At 38.6% G+C, this 27,230-nt stretch overlaps 1 protein-coding gene across 1 annotated transcript in view; it reads right to left on the reverse strand.

Annotated features, from left to right (window-relative positions):
• Nucleotides 1-27,230, reverse strand: part of LOC149300986 (vacuolar protein sorting-associated protein 53 homolog) — an 88,251-nt gene that overhangs the window by 26,124 nt on the left and 34,897 nt on the right. The window contains exons 5-14 of the mRNA XM_089484576.1: nucleotides 26,214-26,300; nucleotides 25,419-25,534; nucleotides 24,341-24,460; nucleotides 19,805-19,883; nucleotides 19,248-19,391; nucleotides 18,720-18,862; nucleotides 12,201-12,342; nucleotides 7,789-7,890; nucleotides 7,462-7,556; nucleotides 593-835 (exon numbers count right to left, since the gene is read on the reverse strand). Coding sequence (XP_089340702.1) covers nucleotides 593-835; nucleotides 7,462-7,556; nucleotides 7,789-7,890; nucleotides 12,201-12,342; nucleotides 18,720-18,862; nucleotides 19,248-19,391; nucleotides 19,805-19,883; nucleotides 24,341-24,460; nucleotides 25,419-25,534; nucleotides 26,214-26,300 — 1,271 coding nt within the window. The remainder of the gene's footprint in view (nucleotides 1-592; nucleotides 836-7,461; nucleotides 7,557-7,788; nucleotides 7,891-12,200; nucleotides 12,343-18,719; nucleotides 18,863-19,247; nucleotides 19,392-19,804; nucleotides 19,884-24,340; nucleotides 24,461-25,418; nucleotides 25,535-26,213; nucleotides 26,301-27,230) is intronic.

A 27,230-nucleotide genomic window follows, 5' to 3' on the forward strand; every position in this document is an offset into this window, starting at 1 on the left:
AATAATCACATGAATACAATATTAGTTCCTTAAAAAGAAAAAAATATAAACGTTGCCTTAAAAAAATGTTACCCATAAAAGTATGGATAATTGGAGAATCAATATAAATATTGGGCATTTCATCCCACCATACGGCCACATAATGCTTAGCCCGCCACTGTATCAAAGTGTCTAATCCTAACATGGCTGTGTTTTGTTATCATGGAGCTGAATTAGTGGGACTGTTTTGATTCTTAATCAACTGAGGCTATTCTGCAACTCAAAGCCCTCTATGGCCCTACAGACAGTGAACAGAATTATCACCTGTACACTGTTCTAAGCAAATCATTATACAATGCATGGCTAAAATTATACCTTTTCCATATAATTTCAAAGAGCACCATTTTATACAGCACAATGAACCTTACTTACTGTTCTTAAGTAGCTGCTTGTTTTAAATCTGTTTGACTCTCAGGAGCTGGTTTTTAACCTATTACTGTAAAGGTTGTTTCCTGTGATAAATATTTTCCCTCATTAAAATGTGTAACATTGGAGAATAATGGTTTTTAGCAAGAGAAATGTTAATCATGCAAAACATTTTGAGTAAACTTACTTAGGAAGGTTACCAGAAAGAATTTTCCAGGCATATTCCCGCAGGTATTTCTGGAATATTGTGGTGAGGGCAATCATGGGCTCCCCTGTACTGAGCTGTGAGCACTGCACCATGCACTTCTTGTAGTAGACAAATAGGTCAGCACAGCTTGGAAGGACAGCCCCAGCATCTTCTGAAGTTGACTTTGGAGGACCTTGGGCTTTAAAATCTCCAACGAAGCGGTCAATTAATTCACTCAGGTTTCTAAAATAAAGAAGTACAATTAAAATATATTATAAATGTATTTTTATCATTTTACAATCACCATGGTTATGAGTGAACCAGCTACAATTTGGGTTGTGAGCACTGCAGAGAGCAAGCAAAAATCTACTCACCCACTTTACCCTACATTGTGAAGAGCCAACCCCAGTAATTTCTAGTGGAATAGCTTCAATGATCAAACTATACATTATTCAGGGCTAGCTCAGACTTTCTTCCAGGAAAAACTTATCAGTATCAGTCCTTAATAATTCACAGGAAAGTCAATGCACTCAAACTTATTTACAAACCGAGAGTTTAGCGAATACCGATCCTGAATTTCAAAATGATTCTATAGTTTTGGATGTACAATCAATACAGTATGAGATTGATAGTACCATATGTATGATTGACAAAGAAAATTAACGCTGAACGCCTTAAAATCAGCCCATGTAAGAGAAAAGGGGTAACGAGTCTTGCCCTGTTAATCTGTCATAAAATAAAATAATCCACGATGACACCGTAGACTCTCATGCAAAAATATCAAAGTCTGCCCATTTTTCTTGATGTAAAGATTCAGACCTTAACCAATCCTTGGTCTTGTTTTAGATTCAGCGCAACTTTATGCTTATCCCATATATGTTTAAACTCCTTCACTTTATTAGTATACAACACTTCCGATGGGAGGCTGTTACATTCATCTAACTATTACAAGGTGTTAATCACCAGTAATTCCTAATTAAAAAGTGCATCACCAGTGCATAATGAGTTACTGATATCTGCCCCTTCATAAAGAAGATATACTGTCCAACTAGTACTCCAGAATTGTTAAACTTTGGACCAAAACCTAGTGAAAAAAACTCATCATATAACATCATGGATAGATAGCAAATGACATAGATAGAATTGTTGGTAAAACACCTGAGTGTGAATGGGATTGGTATCTCTAAATTACAAACACAGCATTACTAAAGACAACAGTATGCAATATACACATTTCAAAGTTAACACTGGCCTCTTTTCTTGCGGACTACTGTTGTCGGTGAAGTGTAGACATTTGCCGATGTTCCTAAGGCAATGCAACAGTACTGTTAGAGATAATGCACATCTGTACAAACTATGCAGCACAAGTGTAATAACATGTAACACTGAGATTTGTGGAATTCCCAGACCACTACTACAACCAGAATATAAAAATACTTATACAGAAAGAAAAAGACATGATCAGCAAGCAGGAGATAAATAAATCTAAAAAAACATCATGCCCATGGCACATACCAAGTGCTTGCAATGGCTACAATGTTATTACTAATCTAATTATATTTTGTCCATTTCAGTACATCAGAAAAAAAACACAAAAGAACATCTGGAATATCTACTAAACAGAGGATGCCGGCTACAATGCAGGAAATCCCATAACAGCTGAGATGAAGGTAAGTGCTGGCAGCCATTTCCCAAACTTCTAGCTACTGTAGGCAATGAGACTCGGGTTTCAGGCCGAACTCTGCAGTAGCGAGTTCAACTTCAAATATCTCTCTCATAGATTGGACCCTGCAAGAACCACTTTTCCAATATTGTATTAATCTCAACACTTACAAGGCTGTTTATTTGCAAGTGTAGGAATACATATGCCGGATAAGTGATGTATCATTATACCAGAAACTATGCGCCAACACTAATGTGAATAACACATCTAGCAAAAACATTTTTTTTTTTTTTATGTATGAGAAGCAGGCCTTCCTGCCGTGGAAAATGAAGGCTCGGTAATAATAGGTCCCATAATATGCTATATTGCTGAGAAAGCACAGTCTTAGTATAGTTATTTTCCACAAACATGAAAAAACCCAAAAGATCCATGTCTGGAAAAATTCAACACTTTCCACATTTTCCCCCCACTCCAGCCACTATGGGGTTACGGATAAAAAGCAAATCTGGTACATCATAACAACATTACATTATAATTATTATTATTACTCATTGATTTATAAAGTGCCATATTCCGCAGCGATGTACAATGGTAAATAGGAAATAGTACAAAACTATTTTCATTCACAGAAACAAAAGTTTAGAAACCGTGTGCAGTTACATTTTCAGTATATGAGCCATTATTACACAGCTCTCATGCTACACACCCAAACTGAGGAGATCATTTAGCAAAACCTATTTAATTACCGAGCTGAAATATGTTGTAAATACTACTTCAAATCAATTTTTGCAGTCCAACAGTAAAACGTTTCAACAGCGTTCCAGTTCAAACCTCATACTTCCACAGACTTGCTGGGAGAATTTGCCAAGTTGAATGTTACAACTGCTACTGATTTCCATTTAGTTAAAACCCAAGCTGGGAATTCTCTGGAAAAGCTACTAAGTTTCCTGATCTGAATGACCGTTTGGAGAATAGATATACGAGACTGTTAGAAGACACATATTCCACATTATTCTCTACTATTCCATGCAAAGAATCAGAAACAGACCAGACGATACACTTTTACAAGTACTATATTTGTTAGGTACAAAAGAGAACACCTTAGAGAACTCATCTATGTAGTGTCTATTTTTGTAATTTTGCTTTTATATATATATATATATATATATATTTCCACATACAAAATCCACTTGTTTTCACACTCAGTCTTAAATCCGGAACAAATAGTTCTCAGCTCAGCCAATAAGCAAAAATTCAACAAAAGTGAGTGCGTGTTTATTATGGAGTATATATATATAATATATAATACATTTCAACCTCAATCCCATCCCTATCAATTTGCACAATAAATACTAACGAACATTAGTTACCTTCATTCGCTCTAAAAGCCAACTAAGGTGCAAATGTATTTGTGTGCTGAAACAGCAGTGGAACAATAACTGTCTCAACTGATATGTGGGCTACCAAATAATTTATCGTATGTATGTGACAAGACAGTCAAAATCTTTTGCCTTCCACAGGGGAGCTACTTTGCCAAAAGAACTTGCAGTAAACACATTGTAGTAAAACAGGCGAGGTTCCTCTTCTTATTGGAATACATGAAATATGTAAAGTACATGAAGATTATTAAGGGAACGCCATATCGAATATTAAGGGAACAGTGAAATCATTGTCTATAAATGACGCTTCCATTTATTTAAATATGCGACTCCTGTGGCATTCCCATGCTATTCTTTCTTGAAACACTCTGCAGAGCTGCCTTTACACTTAAAAGCACAATATTCTGTTCAACACACTAGCCTCCCAATATCATGCCCTAAATCATGCATAAAGTTCTCATTCCTGAAACGATACAGTGACGCTTGTACATATGCAATGGGGAAACTTTTTTCGTACAGCAGTCAGATTTTGCCACTCCCTGTCTGACATTTCTTTAACTGGATAGCGGTGATATGATCCAGTTCCTATTATCCTATTTCCTGGAACCACACATTTATCTTTAAGACTTTGTATACGTTTTACTCACTTTTGAGGTATTTGGTCCTGCATTACCTATGCGCAAAGCACAGAACAGACACCTGGCCTACTCGCAATACAATACAATACAGGTTGCTGGCTTGTAAGCTTTTAACATCTTTGCAACGTATTTTAGGTTTATGTCTCAGCAGGAGGTCAGTTGATGTTTTTTTATTCAATTAAAAATTAATCAATAGGACATCACATCAACATTTTAATGTAGTTCAATGTTTTTTTTACATTATCCATTACTACTTCCTTTCACTGTGACGTTATAGTGTTAAAAGCAGCACTTCTTATCCCATTATATACACCAGCAAGCCCCTGGCTGGTTGCTTTTTAAACCCCTCAAAGTTGTTTTATGAAGGTTTCAGATCTATAAAAGTGATGTATCAGGAGTGGATGAATCTGGATGTGCTTCATTTATGAAAGGTAGGAAGAAATGGAATGAAAAACAGCACCTAACATTTTAACTATGTTGAGCAATATTAAGTTAATTTAGGACTGTTTACTTGTGCAGAATGATAGGATGGTAGTATTTCAAACCTAAGGTGGAAAACTTTGTTGGGCCTAACATTTTTTCAAACAGGCAAAGCACCATCTCTTATAAAAAGGAGTTAAAATGAGCATAACAGCCCGACAATAAAGAAAAAAACAACAAAAGGATGAAGCCTTTAATTACAGTCAGAAACCATGAATGTGCTTTCTTACTGAAAAAAACTTTTATATAGTGGGTGTTGCATTTTAGTACTACTGTATGCCACACCAAAGCCTGCAGGCAGTGCACGTGTTTTAGGGCAAGGAAAGCCGAAAATTAGAAATAGGAAACAGCCGAGTTAAATAAAATTTTGGGCTCAAACGAGAATGGCAATGCAACAAGATGCCTCTCTCAAAAAAACGAAATACTTTATACTAACACACTAGCACCAGACCAATTTGAAAGAGTACACTGGAATGGGTAGCAGTCAGGGATATGCATGGCATGGTTCATAGCAGATATTTTTAAAGTTACCAGACTATAGTGAAGGACACTCTTTTTTTTTAAATTAACAATAATAATACATGTTTCCGCTAGGTTAAAACATCTTACAAGGAATCGTCTTCCATTTAGGCCTAAAACAGAAAAAGTAATAGCGAACGGACTATCAAAAAACAATTACACTGCCCTTACACATGCCTGCCCATACACACAGGCACATGTATTCACACTCGCCCATACTAAAACACTTATTTGCCCTCACACAAATACACTTGCCATAACATACAAAAACTTTCCATCACGCAGAAACCTTCAAAACACAAACACACTCTCTCCCCTTTCTCCCTCATTTTTCTTCCTACCCTAGTGGTCTTGTGGTGAGAGCACAAGGTCTGTTCTTACCGATCTCTGTTTCAGGTCTCCATGTTGGTGCTTGACGGCCATTGATTCAAAGCACCAGGATATCTCCTATCCCAGTGCTCAGCACTGAAGCCGCGCACATCACGAGGGTGCCCTGAAACAGAGGTATGCTAGAATATACCTTGCACTTCCTTCATTTTATCAATTACAAATAAAATGCACCATAAGATCTGGTAGAGACTCAAACCATTGTATCAGAAAAGCTTCATAAGTCTTGAAAAATCCATCATATTTGTGAAATTCATTAGAGCCAGCTGTAGTTTCCTATAGATAGAAACAGAGATCTAGGTTGAAACAGTCATCTAATATAATGTTAACCTACTTGTCTGGAAGGACTTAAGTGGCTTAGGAAAAGGACTGAGTGAATACTCTTACTATCTGGCAAGGCAGGTTTATGTGAGTTGGTTACATTCCAGAAAAAGCAGGCACCACCACTGCTTACCCACCTCCAGGAGCTTCCTGCCCACTACTAGTGGATTAGCTGTATCTCCATCACTGCACCACGCAGCCAGGAATTACATCGCTTTCCAGAGCACCAAGTAGAGGGAAGAATGCCTTAAATGAGTAGACACCGCTAGTCTCCGTCAACTTTTAATTTTTGGGTGGTCTGAGTGGACGCAAAAATACTTGTGGCGGACACTGGTGTCCGTGTACGTACACCTTGCCTACTACAGCAAATCAACTTGCAAAACCTGGAAAAACTGAAAAGTCGCAATAAATACTGTACCAACAGCAATTTCTATGACGGGTTGTAATTTTAAAGTCTAACAGCTAGAACCAAATCAAGCGTTCCCCTTTAAAAACATTATTAATAAGAGGTAGGAGGTAACTCAAATAAATAAATAAAACTTTTGGTTTCAAACTACCTGAAGCTTAAGTTTTAATAATATATTATGAAACAAATAAATATATCACAAAACAATCAAAAAAGCTGCTCTGGATTTAAAGTATCTAGCTGGACCAAAATTGCTACATCAGACGAAATAGCTGGATAAACTCACTGATTGCTGTAGGAGTCGAAAGCAGATCGCACACAAACATTTCTAAAAATCCTACATTACAGTAGAAAAAATGGATATAGCCATAATTGACCCCAAAACAGTGGAGTCCTTGTTTGAAGCTATCGTTTATTGGACTAACATAGAAAAAGATGTAAAGCCACAAACATTTAGGACCCAAGAGGTCTCCTCGGAAGGCCTGCCATTTAGCATTATTAAATCTATTTTTAATGTTTGTCTAACTAATATTTGCTTTAATTTTGTGTTAAAGATTGTACAATGTTCTCTATTTATTGTTGCACCTATTTGTTATTAAATTTCACGGGTAATTCAGTCCCCATCACTAATACTTTGTTATCATAGGAATTAAAGTGGCAACGGTAACACATGAAGACAAAGCACAGACTAAACATGCAAATTTGTTTTAAATTGGGTCCTCTGAGATCTGGGGTTAAATTAGGGAGGAAAAATATGTTGCTTTGCATAGGAAATATTGAAAGAACGACAGCATGGTATAAATTTTAGTACATTAAGAAATATGAAGAGCTTGTCGGTTTTGATTACAGTGCAGCAACTATTAGCAGACTACTCAGAAGTTTCGGTGGCAGGCATGAAAGAGGACACTTGGTTGTGGAGAATTAAAATCTTAATCCCAGGATATTACATTTTATTTCTGGAGGGTGTCGAAAATGATTTATATAGCAAATGATTAAAGGCAATAGATGAAAATAATAGTGCCGCTAACTCCAATATAATGAAAAACAGCTTATCAAGTGTCAAACACATCACTCACTTGTCCTGGGACTCTATATACACATATAGATGAGGCTCAAAGCATTTGGAAATAATTCCATGAAATGGGTTCTCTGGCGCTTTGGGTTTCTTTGGCTGTAAAAGGAAAACACTTGTTGAAACATAAAATTTAATTTATGTGTTTCAGTGCTCTTACAAATCCCTGGTTTGACTAATCATTATGAAGTGAGTTTAATCTCATATGCAGTTTGTCGGCATGTTGCACAGATAACGTGGGGACATTTCTTGAAAGTCACATAATTTAACTATACATCAAAAAAGGCCAGCTCAGCTGAAGGTTTTAGTTCAATCAACAACCAGAACTCACTTTATCCAAGTCGCCTTCTTTGTCCAGGGGAGATTCGTCAGCTGTTCCATCATCGTCCAGGAAAGGATTGGTGGAGGCCAGTGGCTGCGGTTCTGGCTTTTTCTAAGAAAAAAAATATTGCTCAGTTTCTGATCATCTTTTTCATCACTTGCAAGCCTCAGTAGGCAGAACGAGATGGCTTGTAAACTGAAGGACATCAACAGAACAAAGTATTCCTAGCATAGTAAATTGTACTGGGTTTTAGCAGCATAGCACAGGCAGAAGCTGAGGGACAGCGATGCGATACGCTAATTAATTTATCTTCAAGCAATGATCTTGATGCAGAAAATGCCTGTGGCTGAAAGGTAATTCTAATCCATACATGTAAACAGTCATTACATGAACACAGTTACAGTTATTATGTAAGCAAGCAATAGGCATTTTTTCAGTTGTGAATTCCAATTCTTCAACAATTAGACTGCAGGGTCCCGACCCTTTGTAATGTCCTTACTTGACCCAATGTCCTATCTTTAAGTGGAATATTTGAAAGCACATGTGAACATGGCACACAATATAAATTAAAAACATACTTTTGCTGGCGTATTAGTATATAACAATCGCTGTGCACAATTCACCAAATATATTGACTATGAATGGGCTATTTAAAAGACAAACATTTACTTGGCTAGTCTGCAAAGAGAAACTATAGCTTAATGCAAACTGTCTCCTACTTGAAAGCAGCATTAGTGAAACTATTTATCTTTTAAGTGGTCTATGTAGAAAGCAGTTTTCTTCAAGCTTCTTGCATATTGCAGACATCTACTGAGAAACCGAGAATACCAATAACTATTGAACGTAAATCCAGTGTTCACTGAAGCTGAAAGTTCTGATAGATACTGGGATCTACATGCTTTAACAAGGTAACCAGACTTGGGAGGGAACATGCCACAAACACATTTAAGGTACGGTAATATCTGTGGCTGCCAGGATGTTTGCGTGCAAGCGTAAATTGTCTGTGTGTATGGGCAGTCATTTGTAAGGGCAAAGTATGTGTGTATTTTCAGTTTATTCATCATTATTGCTATTTTGGGCTTAAAGGGAACAGAATGATTGAATCTAAAACATTTAACCCAGGGGCACTAATAACTATTGTTTTAAACTTTAAAAAAAATGAATGTCCTTCGCTGAGTCCTGGAACTGTAAAATCTCATTCAGAAAAGGGACTTTAGAAATATTTTTTTTTTTATCATACACTCCTTAATATGCCAATACTGAACAAAAATAAACATGTCACGCGCTCCCATTATCAAATGGAGTACTTGTGCTACCAAACCTTTTTTGTTACATATTACAAATTGTGCAAATGTTTCAGGGCAGCCCCTTTCTCAATGCTTGTTACCAAGTGATCTAGAGAGTTGCTAGAATCCATTCAACTTCTCAAGGATAGCACAGGCTGAAGAAAATATGTCCTGCAATGCTTAAAGGGCTACCAGCACATAAATTGCCAGGTGCTTTCCAACCATGATATCCATCTTTCAGTAGCGTACCTAGCGGGGGGCGGTCCGCCCCGGGTGCCGCTCGTCAGGGGGGTGCCACGGGCTAGGGTGACCATATGTCCCGGCAGCCTCGTCACTTTTTTTTTTTTTTTTTTAACACAGAGGAGAGAGAGGGGCGCCGAGCGGTTACACCCAGCGATAGGTGTAATGCTGTATCACCGTCAATGTCTGCGCCAGTATATAACGATAGAAGCTATGCAGTTTTAAAGTGTTTATGTGGGGGGGGGGGGTGCCACGTACAGGATCCACCCCAGGTGCCAAATACTCTAGGTACGCCCCTGCCATCTTTTCTTCAAGCTCAGAATGTTTGCTGGGTGTGAGTGTACTCCAGTGTTCTACAACCTTAAGAGTCATAACAGCTCGTTTTTGCTGTTGCTGGTCTGCCTGGGCAGACCACCAGCAGCAGAGCCCCGTACAAAACAGGAATTAACCCCTAAAATGCCGCATTTCGGCATTGAAGAGGTTAACACTGCACTTTCGCTCTCATGGAGCGATCAGGCAGCAGGGGGGATGTTGTGTCAAGTCCCCACTAACCCCCTTCCCTGAAGCTGTCTGTGGCAGCGGAAATGCAATTGCTGGTTTGCCGCCTACAGAATCACTCGATCAAAGGCTCGGGGTGGCTGTGCTGCCCAGACAGCTGGGCAGACAGCAGCAGCGCCCCCGCGATCACCACGATTGTGGCGACGTGGGGGCATTTTTGGGGGGCTGTAACAGGCTGACAAACACCTAGGCGCCAGGATAAAATTCTCAGTCGCCATGGCGACCTGGCGCCTGGGATTTGTCGAGCCCTGTAGTAGAGAAATAGTTTCAAAAAGTTTGTATGTTGAAATCCTTCAGAATCCACCCTTTGTAGCCATATCACATGCATTAGCTAGGGCCAGGTGTAGTAATATGGTAGTGGTTCGGCTGCAATACAGCAAATCTGAATAAAGCATTAAATGAAAAAGAAAGACTATGCCATATAATAAAATAAATGTTACATTGTTCATGTAAAGCTATGTAATAGCAAAAATAAAACAAAGCATTTTATGGGGTGATTTGTATCCACATTTTTTCTTCTAAATGTCAAAATTCCTAATTCCAATTCCCGTGTCACTGAGACACATCAACTGAGTTAAAAAAAACAAAAACAGCAGGCTCTATTTAACACAAAATTGTTAAAATAGGAAATTGTTTTGTTTTGTAGTATGGCTCAGTTTTTATAGAAATGAAACAACCTGAGCCTGTATGGTGAACCTGGACATTTTGTTTAACCCCTTCAAGACCGGGACGTACCTGGTACTTCCGGGTCAAAGGTCACCGGCAGACCGGGACGTACCAGGTACATCATCGATGATGTGCGATCCCAGCGTCGCTATGGACGCTGGGATCACGAGGGGCGGCTGCTACAGACCGCTGGGTGTCCCCAGCGATCCGTAGCAGCCACACCCCCCCCCCTCAATTCCGTGCACGTGATCGCTTTGCAGCGGAATTTAAATATTAAAAAAAAAGCTGCGGTCTTCAAGGGAACACGGTTTGCCAATGCCGGTCCTGAAGGGGTTAAAGGATTTAATCTAGACCTAAAACTAACCCAATATTCCCAAAGAAATTACTGAAATGTCAGTACAATCAGCTTTTCCCTTCAATAGCCCAAAATGGTGACCTTATCAGTGTGACCTTTTGTTTTACAGGGAACAAATTGGCTTCGTCAAGCTTTGATATATCCAAGACTGGAAAGGACTGGTGCCTGCTTAACAGATAATCAGCCATAAGCCATAACTGTTGAATACAGAACTAGAAATTGCTTTAACCCCTTTAGGCTTGCTTTTTTTTTCTTTTTGTACCCTTTGTGCATTTTTGCCATACTCATGTTTAGCTGTAATTTTCGTCTTTTCGAATTTTTTCTTTTTACACTTTTATTTGAAAAATCTTTTACCCATCTATAAAATCTAATAAAAAAACTGGCAAACACATCCTACTATTTGTCTCGAGTTTAGAAATACCCAATGTTTTTATAACATGTTATAGGGCAATAAGTACAAATAGCATTTTAGTATTTCAATTTTTTCCCCCCCAAATCTGGTAATTCTGTCTCCATATCTTATTTGGGACATCTTTGAAGCCAGCCAATTTAATCATCCATTTTTTAAACTAGACATCCCATGACTATTACAAATGCTAGTATTTAAACTCTTTCAATGCCAGGTTTGTGGGAAGATGCAGTACTAATTTTATCACTTTACATTTTGTTGGAACTGGATGGTTCCCCTAATGGTGAGATCACTGCATGAATTTTCCCACATTTATTTTTACACATTCTGAGTAGAAAGCAGAGTGCCATTTTTTTCATGGTTGAATGGAGAACCTGTATTCAATCTGCAGGGGAAGCTCAGCGTTCTCAGGAGGGTTTAGAGAGACCCTTATGGAAACGTGCCGCCGCCTCCATCTTGCAAGAGGCAGAATCTCTCGCAGTGGCGCTTCTGACCCCCTCTCCTGAGCTTTCTTTTATCTATTATCACTAATTATTATGTATTATGCATTTCTATTTTAAAAGAAGGCCATACTTCTCCTTAACAAAATGATGTATAATTTTTGCAAATTCATCAAATATGGAAAAGGGGAATCATACTTTAACATATGGTAAAATGACAAAAAATTTATTTTGATCGTTTGGTTATGAAACCCACAGGAGTGAAGTGCCAAACTCCAAGTTTTCCACCTTTCCTTGCTTAAGTGTCCTTTTCTTTAAGGAACAGAATCTAGCATTACTTGAAAAAACACCAAAATAAACTTGTTAGATATTATTTATAGCTTAACAGTTATAAAATTCATTTAAGTCATAAAATAAAGCTATACAGCCATGTTTCATTTTTCCTTGACTAGTGTTAAGTTCCTTACCACAACAGTGTCACTTAAGGTGCTGCCAGAAAATCGTTTTGCAAGGAGTCCTTCGAAATTAGTTGTCCTCTGAATAGCAAAAAGCAACAGCTTCACCTCAATTTCCTTGGCTCTTGTCCTCATAATTTTAGAGAGATCGTTTCTGAAGCAAAGTGAGAAAAAGGTCAGTAACAATAATCTAGTAGCTATATTGGAGGAAGCTGTTCCTTCTAACAGCCGAGGGAACAGCCCCTCTAGTATAAGTGGGGTTGAGAGCGTAAGAAAGGCTAGACAGGTTGTGGTGGTAGGGCACTCTATTATTAAGAGAGTAGATAGGGTAATCTGCCGCTCTGATAGGCTCAACCGGACAGTTTGCTGTCTCCCGGGTGCTCGAGTCCGGCATGTTGCTGACAGAGTGGATGGATTATTGGGAGGGGCTGGGGAAGACCCGGCTGTCATGGTCCATATTGGTACCAATGACAAAGTCAGTGGAAAATGGAAGGTACTAAAGAATGATTTCAGGGAATTAGGAGATAAACTGAAGAAAAGGACCTCCAAGGTAGTATTTTCAGAAATATTACCTGTGCCACGCGCAACAGTAGAAAGGCAGCGGGAGATCAGGGAGGTAAATGCGTGGCTTAAGTCATGGTGTAGGAAGGAGGGTTTTGGCTTTCTAGAGCACTGGGCTGTTTTTGCGCTTGGGTACAATCTTTATAGTGGTGATGGATTGCACCTAAACGGAAGAGGGTCTGCTGTGCTAGGGGAGAGGATGGCTAGAAGGCTGGAGGGATTTTTAAACTAGTGGTGGGGGGGGGGGCACAGATCTTGAAAATGGAGATAGCGCAGAAAAGAGAGGGGCTTCAGATCAGAACAAGGGGGGTGGAGATGGGGGGAGGGGCAAGATCAGAACAGAGGAGCTATGTATTAATACAAATTCTCATAAAATTCAAGAGACTCAGGGTAATATTAAATGTATGCTTGCTAATGCAAGGAGCCTAAATAACAAAATGGGAGAACTAGAGGCAATAGCATACACTAAGCAATATGATATAATAGGCATAACAGAAACATGGTGGGATGAGACCCATGACTGGGCAGTTAACTTAAAAGGTTATACATTATATAGGAAGGACAGAAAAAGCAGGAAGGGAGGAGGAGTATGCTTGTATGTTAACAACGAGCTAAAGTCAAATATTAAGCATCTTGAAGGCGACAAGGGATTTGTGGAAGCTTTATGGGTAGATATCAACTTGGGGCAAAAAAAAAAAGGAAAAGAACTACTGGTTGGGATATGTTATAAACCACCTAATGTTAATAATGATGAGGAAGAGCAGCTGTTAGAGCAAATTGAGAAAGCTGCACATCTGGGTAACATGTTAATTATTGGAGATTTTAATTACCCGGACATAAATTGGGATAGAGGGACTAGTAGTTCTGCAAGGGGATTCAGGTTTTTGAACCTGTTTAATGACACCTTCATGTCACAACTGGTACAAGCACCAACTAGAAAGGATACTTGTTTGGATCTGGTGATAACAAACAATGTTGATCTTGTGTCTAAGTGGGGGAGCACTTGGGTAATAGTGATCACAATATGGTCTCTTTTGAAATAAACTCAAAAAAGAAATTGCCCATGGGGAATAAAGTATATATAACCATATAATTTTAAGAAGGCCCATTTCAATAAGATAAGGGCAGCTTTACAACTTATTGACTGGCAAAAACTCTTCAGGGGTAAAAATACTGAGGAAAAATTGAGTATTTTCAAACAAATATTAGCAGGGTACACTTCTCAGTATGTACCACTAGGAAACAAATATAAAAGAAACAAATTGAAACCGATGTGGCTTAGTGGGGACGTTAAGCAGAAAATTAAAAATAAGAAAATGGCTTTTACAGCATTTAAATCAGACGAATCAGAGGCATCCTATATAAGATATAAGGAAGCCAATAAAGCATGCAAAAAGGTGATTAGATGGGCTAAACTAGAAAATGAGAGGGTGATTGCCAAAGAGAGCAAAACTAACCCCAAAAAATTCTTTAAGTACATAAATTCTAAAAAAACCAAAAAATGAAAACGTAGGTTCACTAAAAACAGAGAGGGGAGTGTTGGTTAAGGAGGACCAGGAAAAAGCAGAAACTTTAAATGACTATTTTTCCTCAGTATATATTAAGGAGAAACCTATGGCAATGGATATTCATAGGACCACTGAGAAAAATTTTCAGTCAAACTGTGAGTGGATGGGTCAGGACAAGGTGCTGCAGCAACTAAAGAAAATTAATGTTAAAGCTCCGGGGGCCTGACGGTATTCACCCACGAGTACTTAAGGAGCTGAGTCAGGAGATAAGTGAACCTCTGTTTCTAATCTATCGGGATTCTTTTCTTTCAGGAATTGTACCAGAGGATTGGAGGAAGGCAGATGTGGTTCCTATTTTCAAAAAGGGTTCAAACTCTGTCCCCGGAAATTATAGATCTGTGATCTTAACTTCCGTGGCTGGGAAAGTATTTGAAGGGCTGTTTAGGGATAATATTCAAGAATTCCTCGGGAAGAACAGTATTATTAGCAAAAATCAGCATGGTTTTATGAAACATAGGTCCTGTCAAACTAATTTAATTGCATTCTATGAAGAAGTAAGTAGAAGTGTCGATCAGGGGGTTGCAGTGGATGTAATCTACTTGGATTTTGCCAAGGCGTTTGACACGGTTCCACACAATAGGTTAGTATTCAAACTGAAGGAAATTGGTCTAGATGCAAATTCTTGTGCTTGGGTAGAACATTGGCTTAGAGATAGAGAACAGAGAGTTGTTAGAAATGGTAAATTTTCAAGCTGGTCAAAAGTGGTAAGTGGTGTCCCTCAGGGTTCTGTTCTGGGACCAATTTTATTCAACATATTTATAAATGACCTGGCAGTAGGCGTTGAAAGTCATGTTTCTGTGTTTGCAGATGACACTAAACTAGGTAAAGTTATACAGGGCGAGCAGGATATTACTGTGCTGCAGAGGGATCTAGATAGAGTGGGGGACTGGGCACACAAATGGCAGATGAAATTCAATGTAGATAAATGTAAAGTTATGCACTTCGGGGTAGCGAATGCACAAGCAACCTACACCCTAAGCGGTAGTGAATTAGGGGTAACGACAAATGAGAAGGATTTGGGAATTGTTATAGACAACAAACTAGGCAACAATGTGCAATGTCAGTCAGCAGTGTTGCTAAGGCCAGTAAGGTATTGTCGTGTATAAAAAGGGGCATCAAGTCGCGGGATAAAGATATAATTTTGCCTCTGTATAAATCAATGGTAAGGCCGCACCTTGAATATGCTGTGCAATTTTGGGCACCTAGTCTAAAGAAGGATATCATAGCACTAGAAAGGGTGCAGAGGCGGGCTACAAAATTAATAAAAGGAATGGAGCACTATAGTTATGAAGAAAGGTTAACTAATTTAAATCTGTTTAGTTTAGAAAAACGTCACCTCAGAGGGGATATGATAGCATTATATAAATATATTCGGGGCCAATACAAACCATTGTGTGGAAATCTGTTCATAAATAGGACTATGCATAGGACACGTGGTCATGCGTTCAGACTGGAAGAAAGGAGATTTAGACTAAAGCAGAGGAAAGGGTTTTTTTTACAGTAAGGACAATAAGGATGTGGAATTCTCTGCCTGCAGAGGTAGTTTTATCGGAGTCTGTACAGACGTTTAAACTGCAACTGGATGGATACCTGGAGAAACATAATATTCAGGGATATAATTTTTAATTATGGGGAAACAGCTTTTTGATCCAAGGAGAAATCTGACTGCCATTTTGGGGTCAAGAAGGAATTTTTTTCCCTGGTTAGTGCAAAATTAGAAAGAGTGAAACCGGGGGTTTTTTTTGCCTTCTTTTGGATCAACAGCAACAAATTAACATATATAGGAAAGGCTGAACTTGATGGACGCATGTCTTTTTTCAGCCTATGTAACTATGTAACTATTAACTTAGCAAGAAATAAAATTAATGACTAGCCTAATTTATCCAAATACCACTAAGATACCTTACAGAAAATGGTTAATTTTCAAGGTTAGAAAAAAACCAAAACACAGAATTGTGACATTTATTTCCAGAAAAAACCCCACCAAGTTATTTTTTCTGCTTAAGTACAATAAAATCATAACTGCAATATATAACCATCACACCTATATGAGCTTACTGGACATGGCATTAATATGAAGTGACCCCTCTTCCCCTTGCAGTTATAACTGCTGCCACTCTTCTGGAAAGGTTTTCCACAATATTTTGGCGTTTATTTGTTGTAATTTGAGCCCAAAAAGCATTTGTGAGGTCAGGCATTGATGTTGGAACTGGCTCGCAATTGGCTTTCGAAGTCTTCCAAAATATGTTCAATGGGGTTAAGGTCAGGGTTATGTGCAGGCAACTCAAGTCCTTCCACAGCAAACTTGTTAAGCCATGTGTTTATGGACTTTGCTTTGTACACAGGTGCAATGTCATGCTGGAACAGAAAATTGCCTTCACCAAACTGGTGCCACAAAGCTGGAAGCATTCAATTGCTTAAAATGTCTTTGTACACTATAGCATTAACTTACCCTTCCCTGGAACAAGAGGACTAGCCCAAACTCTGAAAAATCACTAACATAACTTTACAGTAGGCACTATGAATTCCAGCAGGTAGCGATTTCCTGGCATCTGCCAAACCAATATTTGTCAGTCAGAATTTCCACTGCTTCAACGTCCAGCGGCGGTGTGCTTTACACCACTCCAGACGACACTTGGAATTGCATATAGTGATTTGCAGCTGCTCAGCCATTTCATGAAGCTCCTGACATACAATGTTTGTATTGATATTGCTTCCAGAGGCAGTCTGGGACTCTGTGGCGAATGAGGCTACAGAGGAGTGTTATGTGCTTCAGCACTCATCAACCCCACTCTGAGTGTGTATGGTCTACTGCTTCGTGGCTGAACTGTTGTAACTTTTAGATGCTTCTATTTCACCATTACAGCACTTATAGTGAACTGGGGCAGGTCTAGCAGGGAAGAAATTTCCCAAATTGATTTATGGCAAAGGTGGCATCCTATGTTTGCTTGACTTTATACATATGTGTGACATTCTTGGGTTATTTTATCTTTTGTTTTATTATTTTATCTTTTATTTTACACAGCTCAAATTTAATTACCTTCACATATTAATTAAAATAGTTTAGAATGATTGATATTTTATATTACATAAAGCATAATAGTGGTAGGCCATTTTTTTCCTACAACCGGATACCAGTCACAATTTCAAATAGTAAGGACTATGAATTGTTTTCAGCCTTATCCGTTTTATTGTTAGAACTGGGCAAGAGTTATGCTTGTGGAAAGGTGAGGAGTTCAGGATAAAACTTGTGATGGTATTTTAAGCCAGAATATGTATTACAAGAACAAAGCATTGGCAGCTAACAGAGTTCTCATTAAAGAAAGAACAATGACAGGTATAAAGGGTATTTAAAATGATTTGGTACTGTGGATACACTTTTTCTCAAGGGGATTTTTCCTTTTTCCTGGAGTCTGCTCAGCACAAAACGTACAGATAGATTACTGCATAAAAGAAGCAAGCAGCTCAAGGCCTTCCACTTTCTAATCCTTTCACTACAGGAAAAAGTTTGCTTGGAGGTGCAAATTGACAAGTGTGCGATAACAGTTCTAAATGGCATTGGGAACGTACCAGAGTATATCACTCAACATTTTCCAACATATTTTGCAACACTACAGTTTTGTGAAAAAGTTATTTACCCCTTTTCTGCGTGGTTGCATATTTTTGGTCATTACATTTATCTGATCTTTAACCAAGACCTATGCCCAAGTGAAACAGTAAATAACCACTTATACTTAAAACCTGGATACACTACATTTAGCTGCGATACCTCTCTGCTTGGAACAAATTTAGTCCCACTCCTCCTTCCACAGCTTCTTTAATGCTGTGAAAAGCATGGATTTTTGAGCATTAATGTCTTGTTTCAGGTCCAAACACACAATCACAATGGGATTTAGGTCTAGACTCTGACAAGACCAAAAACTTAATTCTTTAACTATTATGAGGTAGACATTCTTGTAGGTTTTAGAATATTGTTGGTCCTTTCTGACCCTAGAGCCACCTGCTCTAAGGGTGATTTTATGCTGTTTGTGAGGTTTTGAAAGAATGGCCATTCCTGGGAAGATTTACTGTTGTCTCAAACTTTCACTGAACCTAATAAACCCTTAACTTGGGTTGCATTTACTGTGGGAGGGGGGCCCTTAAAGATTACATAGCACATCAAACAATTGATCATACCTATAATTTTCTTGATTCCAGGAAATAGATCTGATCCGCCTTATCTCTCGCTCATGTATGTATGTATGTATATATATACACATACACACACCCACACACAATTTGTATATCTATGTGTGTGTATTTATCAATGAGCAAATACAACTGTACATCTTATATCATAGACAGGAACTCAAGGAGTTGCAGGTGCCCTTATGAAACATTATAGGCAGTATTCTCAGTTTACCTTGTGATATGGCAAAATTCCACAGCAATGCGTTCAGTCATGCACCAGTCGACTGGGAACATGCGACTATACTTTTCTTCATAATCGACCAGTTGTCGCTTTATCCAAGCATACCGTCTATCAATTTTATCAAGCCAGGCAACCTACCACCCAAAGAAATTGTATATGTGATTAAAGCTCACTTCACATTAAAGACCTAATTATTTATAAGCTGCATTTTACCCTTGGATTGGAACCAAGGGGAAACATTCAACCCGATTCTCATTATAGATATTTGTTTTTAGGAATATTTCTCTTAGTAGCTCAGTATGCTTCATAACCCATTCAGTGACAAACACACATGCCCTTTTGGAACATAAGGTTTTAAGGACATATCAACTTTTAAGCTTTACGTTTACTCGACAAGAGGTGCTATAGTGGAATTAATTAGTAACTGTACTTTTCCTTGATTGCCAGCTTTGAGCAGATGCTTGTGACAATATAAAGCGTGGTGTTTGTAAGACTACTGGGAAAAATGTACACACATACATCTTGGTTTTCCTGGAAGAGCACCAGGTATTCAGAGAGATGTTGCCTGATGAATTTCTTGATGATCTCCTGTTTAATCCGAGGATCCAAAACATTGGCAACCAAGCAGGCATCGCGCAGGACATTACTGGGCCCACCAGTTCTCTGTAAAAAACATCAAAAGCCATTGTGTTATGTTGTATTAAGCAATGACCAATTAACTAGCTTTAAAAGCACCAGTAAAAAAAGAATGTATATTAGTCCTTTAAAATGGATTCTTTAAATAAAAAATAAAAAAAGTGAGGGGGTAAAAAAAAGTACGGGATGTATTAGTATGACTCTTGCCACTGCAAAGTTTGCCGAGCCATGTGCAGGGCTAAATATTTTTCCTGCATGGTACTTATTCTTGAGTGGGTAAAGGAGCAAAATCCCCCCATGCATTTGCAAAAGTGGCTGAATGAAAACTTAAAGGGACCTACTATATGTATTAAAGTGTATACAATGGCTGGAGTGTCCATTTAAGGGTTTTTTACATTATCATCATTATCATTATATCTTCATACATGCAAATATTTTACCTTTGTGCCTTGTGATGGAAAAGCTTCCTCAAAATCAGCTAGAATCTGTTGGCCTAACTCCGTTTGGGCTGCTTTAACCCTGAATGGGACGAACATGTTAATGTACATTTAAGGTTGAGAATTCTTAAATATGTAAGTATTTTACAGTAAATCTTATATTTTTAGCCATCCTGGGTTTACTAGAAGAGCCGGCATGGAAAATCAGGATGCAGAGAAAAGAATCCTTAGATTCGTAAGCCTAATTCCAACACCATATGCAAGCAAACTTCATCTCAGCTGCAATTCATTAGATCAGAAGATTCATGCATAGTGAAATTTTTCTCCTGTCTCCCGTCTCAACCCCCCCCGCCCCACTTACCGGTACTTCAGAGTCCCCGCAGACAACCCCCGCTGTTAGCCACGCCTCCTTCCGGCTGCAGCGCGAGTCTACACGCTGCCCCAGCTACATGACAGGAGACTCAGAAGTACCGGTAAGTGGGGGGGGCGGCGGGGAGTGTTAATTGGGGGGCATAAGGCATTTCTGGAGGCAGGGTGCTCTGTGAAACGCCTTTTAACCCCCTTAATGCCACTCTGCCTCCAGAAATGCCTTTTTAACCCTCTATACGCCACTCTGCCTCCTGAAATGCCTTAAACCTCCCTATATGCCACTCTTCCCCATAATATGCCTTTTAACCCTGTAAGTGCCAGAGTGGCATATAGGGTTAAAAGGCATATCATGGGGCACAGTGGCATTTAGAGGGTTAAAAGGCATATCATGGGGCACAGTGGCATATAGGGGGTATAAGGCATTTCTGGGGCAGATGTGCATAACTGGGGGGCAGGTTGGAAAATAGAAGGAAATAAAACCAAAATATTTTTCTCAATCATAGCTTTTATTAAAAAAATAGTTTAAATGAATTAACATTTACTGGTAAAACTTTTTCCCTATAGGGTCGTCTTATATTCAGGCTTTTTCTTTTTTCCTAAATTAATATTAAGATTTGGGGGGTCGTCTTATAATCAGGGTCGTCTTATAATCGAGCAAATACGGTATATATATATTTCACAAACAAACAAGATAGTAACCCTTAATATGTATTTAATTGATTCTCACTAAATATACTTCAATAATGAATATCACGGCTCACAAAGAAGGAAAACTGTCAACTATGGAGAAATATATTTTTGCTTTCCTGCCATGTACTGTTACAGAGTTTTTAAATACCAGTAAGTCTCAGTTAACCACAAGTGTTTTTCTTTGTTGTTTTTGCTTAGCCTGTTAGAAATGTTAGACATTGACTGGCGATGTGCTGATAAAAAAAGGCTGAAGCAGCCTGTCTTTTTTTGTCTTGTGGTACAATTGTTATGTCTCAGTTAAAATACTTTCCAGCCGATTCCAATTATTCTAAAGCCCCTTTAACCTATTCAGGGCACTAAGGATCAGCTGGAGAACAGAATTGTGGTTCTTTCTCAAGGACACAAAATCCTTCCTAAACTCTTTGGCTGTACCACTGCTCCACAATTGCGAAATATGTTTTATAAAAAAAACATCTCTCTCTTACAATATCAAATACATATATCTTCTTTTATAGTAGACCTTTCATCCATAGGTGTGTGTACACCTGACACAAAGGTGGTTAACACCTATAAACAAACAGCCTACCTTGTTCACACAATCACATAATTAGCAAAGTGCATCTAATCTGGTCTTAGTCGCTTTCTCAAACATATGCACACATGGCCTCATATTCTAAAATATAGGATATTCTTCCTTAAAAATATTACAGTAATTGTGACACTGCAGATGATCCTCAACCCTATTATACCTATATAAAAACACATTAATCATGTTTATTTTCATAGTCTAAATAAATCAATGCCGTCCAGGAAAGTTACAACTTCCTACCTGAGCTGACAGTAGAATTGCTTTGGAATCTTTGCTGCAGCAATGAACAAAACCATGCGTGTATAATAATGTAAAAAACGGAACATTAAACGAAGAAAACAATCTACATTTATGTAATTACCTCAGACTTAGCATTGCCTTACAGCTCAACTGTTCTCTAATGTACTACTAGTGAATTAAAATGTATCAATAAGACACCCTTGTTGTTCACCAAATGTCTTACAAACATCTTGACTGAAATGAGCTCATTTTTTTCACAGTATGAAAACTATAGTAAGACATCTTTGCTAAAAATGTTAATCCAATAAGACTATTCTCAAGCATCAAGGCAACAGATATTCTGAATTAACGTAACACAAATGTTATATACATCTGGCACACAATAGTTAAGGGTATGCCAAATGCCACTGCACTCAAATATATTATTCATTTATAGTGTTATATTTAAATAAAAAATAAAAATCTGGAATTTAGGGAACGTTGGGAGGTTCTTTTAATTATAAATGTTGACATCAACTGGCAGCACAGAAACCTGCCACTGTTCCTGTTTGGGGATTCTATAAGATCTCATCTGGCAAGTAAATGGGTTAATATTTTGTATGGAACACATCCATGCCTGTGACCTGCGATCTATAAACAGTACACACATAAAAATACTCAGCACGGATGTTGCCAGTAGGTTAGCAATGAAAAGTAACTATCCCCAGTTCTGTTTATTCTGGCTTTTGCAAGATTTGTTTCCTTACTCTGAACTCTGGAGATCTAAGGATGAAAAGGAGCATGTTGGGTGTGCCTCTCATTTCTGAACAAATTAGGAATCATATCGCAACCAGATGGAACAGTTATCAAAAAGTAAACACCAGGAAAGAGAGGCACAGCACAGATGCAACTACAATATATACACTTTTAACCAGGAGCTATATTCTCCACACTGCTGTTTTAAAAAAGCCATGGAAAGGACGGCACCGGAACACAAGTTATCTTTGGGTGATCAAAGTCTATTCTAAAGTAGACTGCTTTCTGTGTGTCCAAAATATTTCCACTCATTAATTATGATTTGTCATAATGGAAAGGCCAACAGAGCACTAGTTTAGCAGCACGTCAACTACTGATTGCAACATCAAGCTTAAAACTAGGACTCTCTACTAGAGAGCATGTGATAAGCATACTGTACAACTTAGACCAGATATTGCACATTTCCCGGACATGTAGGGACTGGCTACAAAACCCACGAGCTTCATTGTAACTACTGGGGGTCATGGGACATCATGTCCCAAGAACACATAAAACATTTTTATGAGGCAACATGTTACACTATTAAAGAATTACTTCTTGTGAGAGTTTTGGCATTCAGCAATACTAGGCATTGTGTTTCTAAGGCTTCATTTCTTTATAAATGTTAAGTTCAACACGTAAGCAACTATAAAGAAATATTTTGAATAAGAAGTGGCATATTTCTACCTGGTCCTCTTGGAACACTTTTTAAATAAATAATGGCAATGGTAATCACGGTACTTCCAATGGAAGTCTGAGTCACTGAGTGACTCAGGTACAGAAGCTCATTAGTGATATCCCTCTCCGGAGAGATTTTTATTCTGCAAGTCTTGCAATTGCAAGTGCCATATGGAGGAAATGAGTCAAAGAATACAGTAGTCAAAAACTCAAAAAACACTGAAAAATGTATTTCTTAAAGGGGAAACATGAATTCAATTTAGCAACCGTAACTGTAATTTTATTACCAAGTTCTGGTTTAATTGAATTTTAAAAATACTTTTATATTGTGATGCTGTCCCACAACTAATGCTGAAATGCCGGTTGCAGACAGGGTCATGTTCTGTGCTAACAGACAATGCTCAGACTCCCTACTAGGAGATTCTCATGCAACAACCAAAGGATATTTACTTGTCTGGAAAATGAACAGCTTTACAACCATTAAGTGATTAGCTGGCTGTTTGTTTTGGTGGAAGGGAAATGTAAACTATAATCTGTAGATTAAATGGAATTCACAAACCAAAACTAGCAGAAAAATATAAGAAGTTGTATATGCATATTTAAATACTGATTTCATGCAATTTCCCATCCTTTTGCACCTTCTGTTGGCATCTGCAAAGTAGTGGGGTAAATGGTTTTATCACACAAAATTTAAAATTGTAAGTGCACGCAAAAGCAACCAAAAAACCAACAGTCTTGTCCAGGTGATATTAATTCAGTTTGGTCATTAATTAGAATGAAGTTTGGGTTTCTACTGAGACCTGGAGCTTCCCACTCCAAGAACATAATATTACATCCATCATTGCTTTGCATTGTTAGGGAGATCTCCCAGCTAATGTATAATCTGACCACAATCTGGTCTTGCTTCTATGGGATCAGCAGGAGCAAGTATTGCAAGCAAAATGACAGCACAGGGATTGGGCAAAACTAACATCGTAAAACATTCACCTTTCCTGTGGTATCAGCTCTGACACCTCAGGAGAGATCCTTCAATGTGAGAGAGACTAAACAAAACCAGAGAGATCTAGCTAGGGTCTCTGATGACGCACTTAACACCCAATCAGATATAGTGTATATAATTTGTTTATGTAAACTAAATAAGTGACTGGTGAGTCTAAGTGTACAAATACATAAAATATGAGACTCTTTTTCTTTATTACCTTTCCGAGAGCTGGCGAATTTGTGGGATGCCCATGTACTTCTGAAAATGCTCCAGCACATTCACCACTCCTTGGAGAAGGTTGGCAACTTCCCCATATTGTCTTTTCCTAGTCATGGCCCTGGGGGTCACAACATAAAACTGCTTATAAGCTGGTAAATGCTCATATCACCTGTATCATGATATACACCATTAGAAGTGGTAAAATGAGTGTGTGTGTATATATATATTATATACCGTATTGGCTCGGATATAGGCCGCACTATTTCCCCCCACTTTAAGTCTTTAAAGTGGGGGTGCAGCCTATATTCGGGGTCTAGCGCCGGGCGCCGGGCAGGGTTAGGATACAGATCCCCCGCAGCGGTGCAGGGGACCTGCATCCTACTCCCCGATACGCTTAGACAGCCTCCCCTGCCAGCACTTTCCACGGAGGGGGGTGCCGGCACGGGAGGTTGTCTAAGCGCATCGCGCGGATGGTCACCGGCTGCGGAGGTTGTTTACCCGCATCGCCGCAGCCGGTGACCTCTGCCCCCAAGACTTACCAGAGGAGACTCCCGGGTGTCTTGCGGGGCCGGCGGGGGACATCTACGCAATACGCGTATACAACTTCCGGTGCCGGCACATCAGCTGAGCACCGGAAGTTGTGTACGCGTATTGCGTAGATGTCCCCCGCCGGCCCCGCAAGACACCCGGGAGTCTCCTCTGGTAAGTCGGGGGGGGCAGAGTCACAGCATACCTCGGGGGGGGGAGGAGCAGGACAGTGGCAGCATATCTCGGGGGGGAGGACAGTGGCAGCATATCTCGGGGGGGGAGAGACAGAGTGGCAGCATATCTCGGGGGGGAGACAGAGTGGCAGCATATCTCGGGGGGGGAGACAGAGTGGCAGCATATCTCGGGGGGGGGAGACAGAGTGGCAGCATGTTTTTTTGGTGCTTTTTTAAAGAAAAAAACGTTTTCTTTAAAAAAAGCACCAAACTTTTAGGGTGCGGCCTATATACGGGGGCGGCCTATATCCGAGCCAATACGGTATATATAATTATTTTTTTTTTTATTTTTTTTTTTTTTTTTAAAAGGCTTACTCCAGTGAGTCCACTCCTCCAGCCAGCATGTGCAGGTGGTTTAGGGTTGTTATCGAGGTGGTCAAATGACGCTTTGCATGGTCCAGTTGCTTAATATCCCTAGTGATTTCTTTAACCTTAGAAGGATATTAAGGGTAGGTTAGAAATAGAAGGTTCAGCTAAAAACAAAGTCCTGTGTTCACCACAAAATCCTGCGTGTGCCAAAAATTATTTAGCACTATATTCCTTTTGAAATTGCATAATTTCTCCCAGGTGAATTTGATACACTACAAATAACCTAGCAGACAAGTGCTTCTTTTGTTCTTCTACGCAAACAATAACAGACATTAACATTATCATATTTTCTATGTGCATCAGCATAACTGTATGAAAAGCAGGGCACATAGATGCAACCAGGGTCCAAGTCTAGGGGAGTTCCTATACTGGTCGATAACTGACAAAGGTAAACAGAGATGTGGGGTCAAGAGATGCAGTAACAGGGACCCTTTAGTGTGAATACATACAACATATAGCTCTTCATCATATACTAAGGCAAAAAGTGATTATATGTAAAGTTTGATGAACAAGATCCTTATTAACACAAGAGTCTTCCACTTATTTCTACAGAATAATTTGAAACCGATTTTCAAATTTTGCACCAGAATCACTTTTTATACATCAGCCTCAAATTGTTTTTGAAAGGAAAGTATTAATGAACCGCATGACTCCGAGCTTGTGGTTAACACAATTTTACCCATAGATTGTATTGTATAAAATATATATTTAGCACAGAAAAAAAATCCTTCCACTACATACCATTTGTTCAGATTTCTCTGCTTTATCTTTGATGTCTTTGATCTTGCCAAATAGTTGCTGTATGGCTTTCTGAGCCTCTTCAAGAGCCTAGTTAGATAAAAAAAAAAGAAAACACAAAAAATAGAATGAAAAAGTCCATAGCAATTTATCAATTCTGCATAAAGATGACAGTATTTATTATTCAACATGCAAATTCCTAACAATATATTCATCTAGACCACAATACCATTAAATCATGTTACAAAGAGATTGTATGAATGTAAATAAACTCTGTGAGTATATAGAATTTAACATAAACATTATATATACAGTCGCTTTTTAACTAAACACATTGTAATCTATAATCTACAAAAATAAACATTTGATGAAAGCAGTGCCAATTCTACTTGCCAAATACCCTCTGATTCTTACTTAATATTTTTAAAGTAAATAGGATCACAATTTAGACTCGTTTTGTTTAATCACTTTAAATTAAAAAACTGATAGTCTTGCAAAAGATACCGTCTTCCACTCTACTTTTGTTCTTCTAATTTAAAGGGACACCCCAGTCATCATAAGCACTTTAATGCATTTAATAGCCTTTGTGTCTTTACATTTTTGTGGCGTTTTCCTTGTAGATGCATTTGCCCCTTCCTTTACCCCTCATCTATTTTCCATGCAGTAGATGTGGTTGGCCGAACATATCTGCGTGCATATAATATACTAACATCTCTGAAGAATGCATATTAAAAGTACTTTATCTTGCATTCTTCTATTGTAGGGCCATCAGGGACACTAAACTGTCCCTTTAAGTACACAGATTAGTTGGGGACCTAGGTATTTGAGGCCCCTAGATATAAAAAAAAAATATATATATTATTGGCACACCATTAACACAGTTATTAAAAACAATAGGAATGGAAAACGGTACAGGAAAAAAAGTTAAAAAACACAGTAAATGCTTTAAACTTTGCAAGTATTCCATATATGGTTTGTAACCCATTGCAGTCTAAACAGTTACCTTCACCACTATAATAT

The sequence above is a fragment of the Sceloporus occidentalis genome, unplaced genomic scaffold (genome assembly GCF_023333645.1).
Source record: "Sceloporus occidentalis isolate IW3139 unplaced genomic scaffold, rSceOcc1.0.p SCAF_22, whole genome shotgun sequence".
NCBI lineage: Eukaryota > Metazoa > Chordata > Lepidosauria > Squamata > Phrynosomatidae > Sceloporus > Sceloporus occidentalis.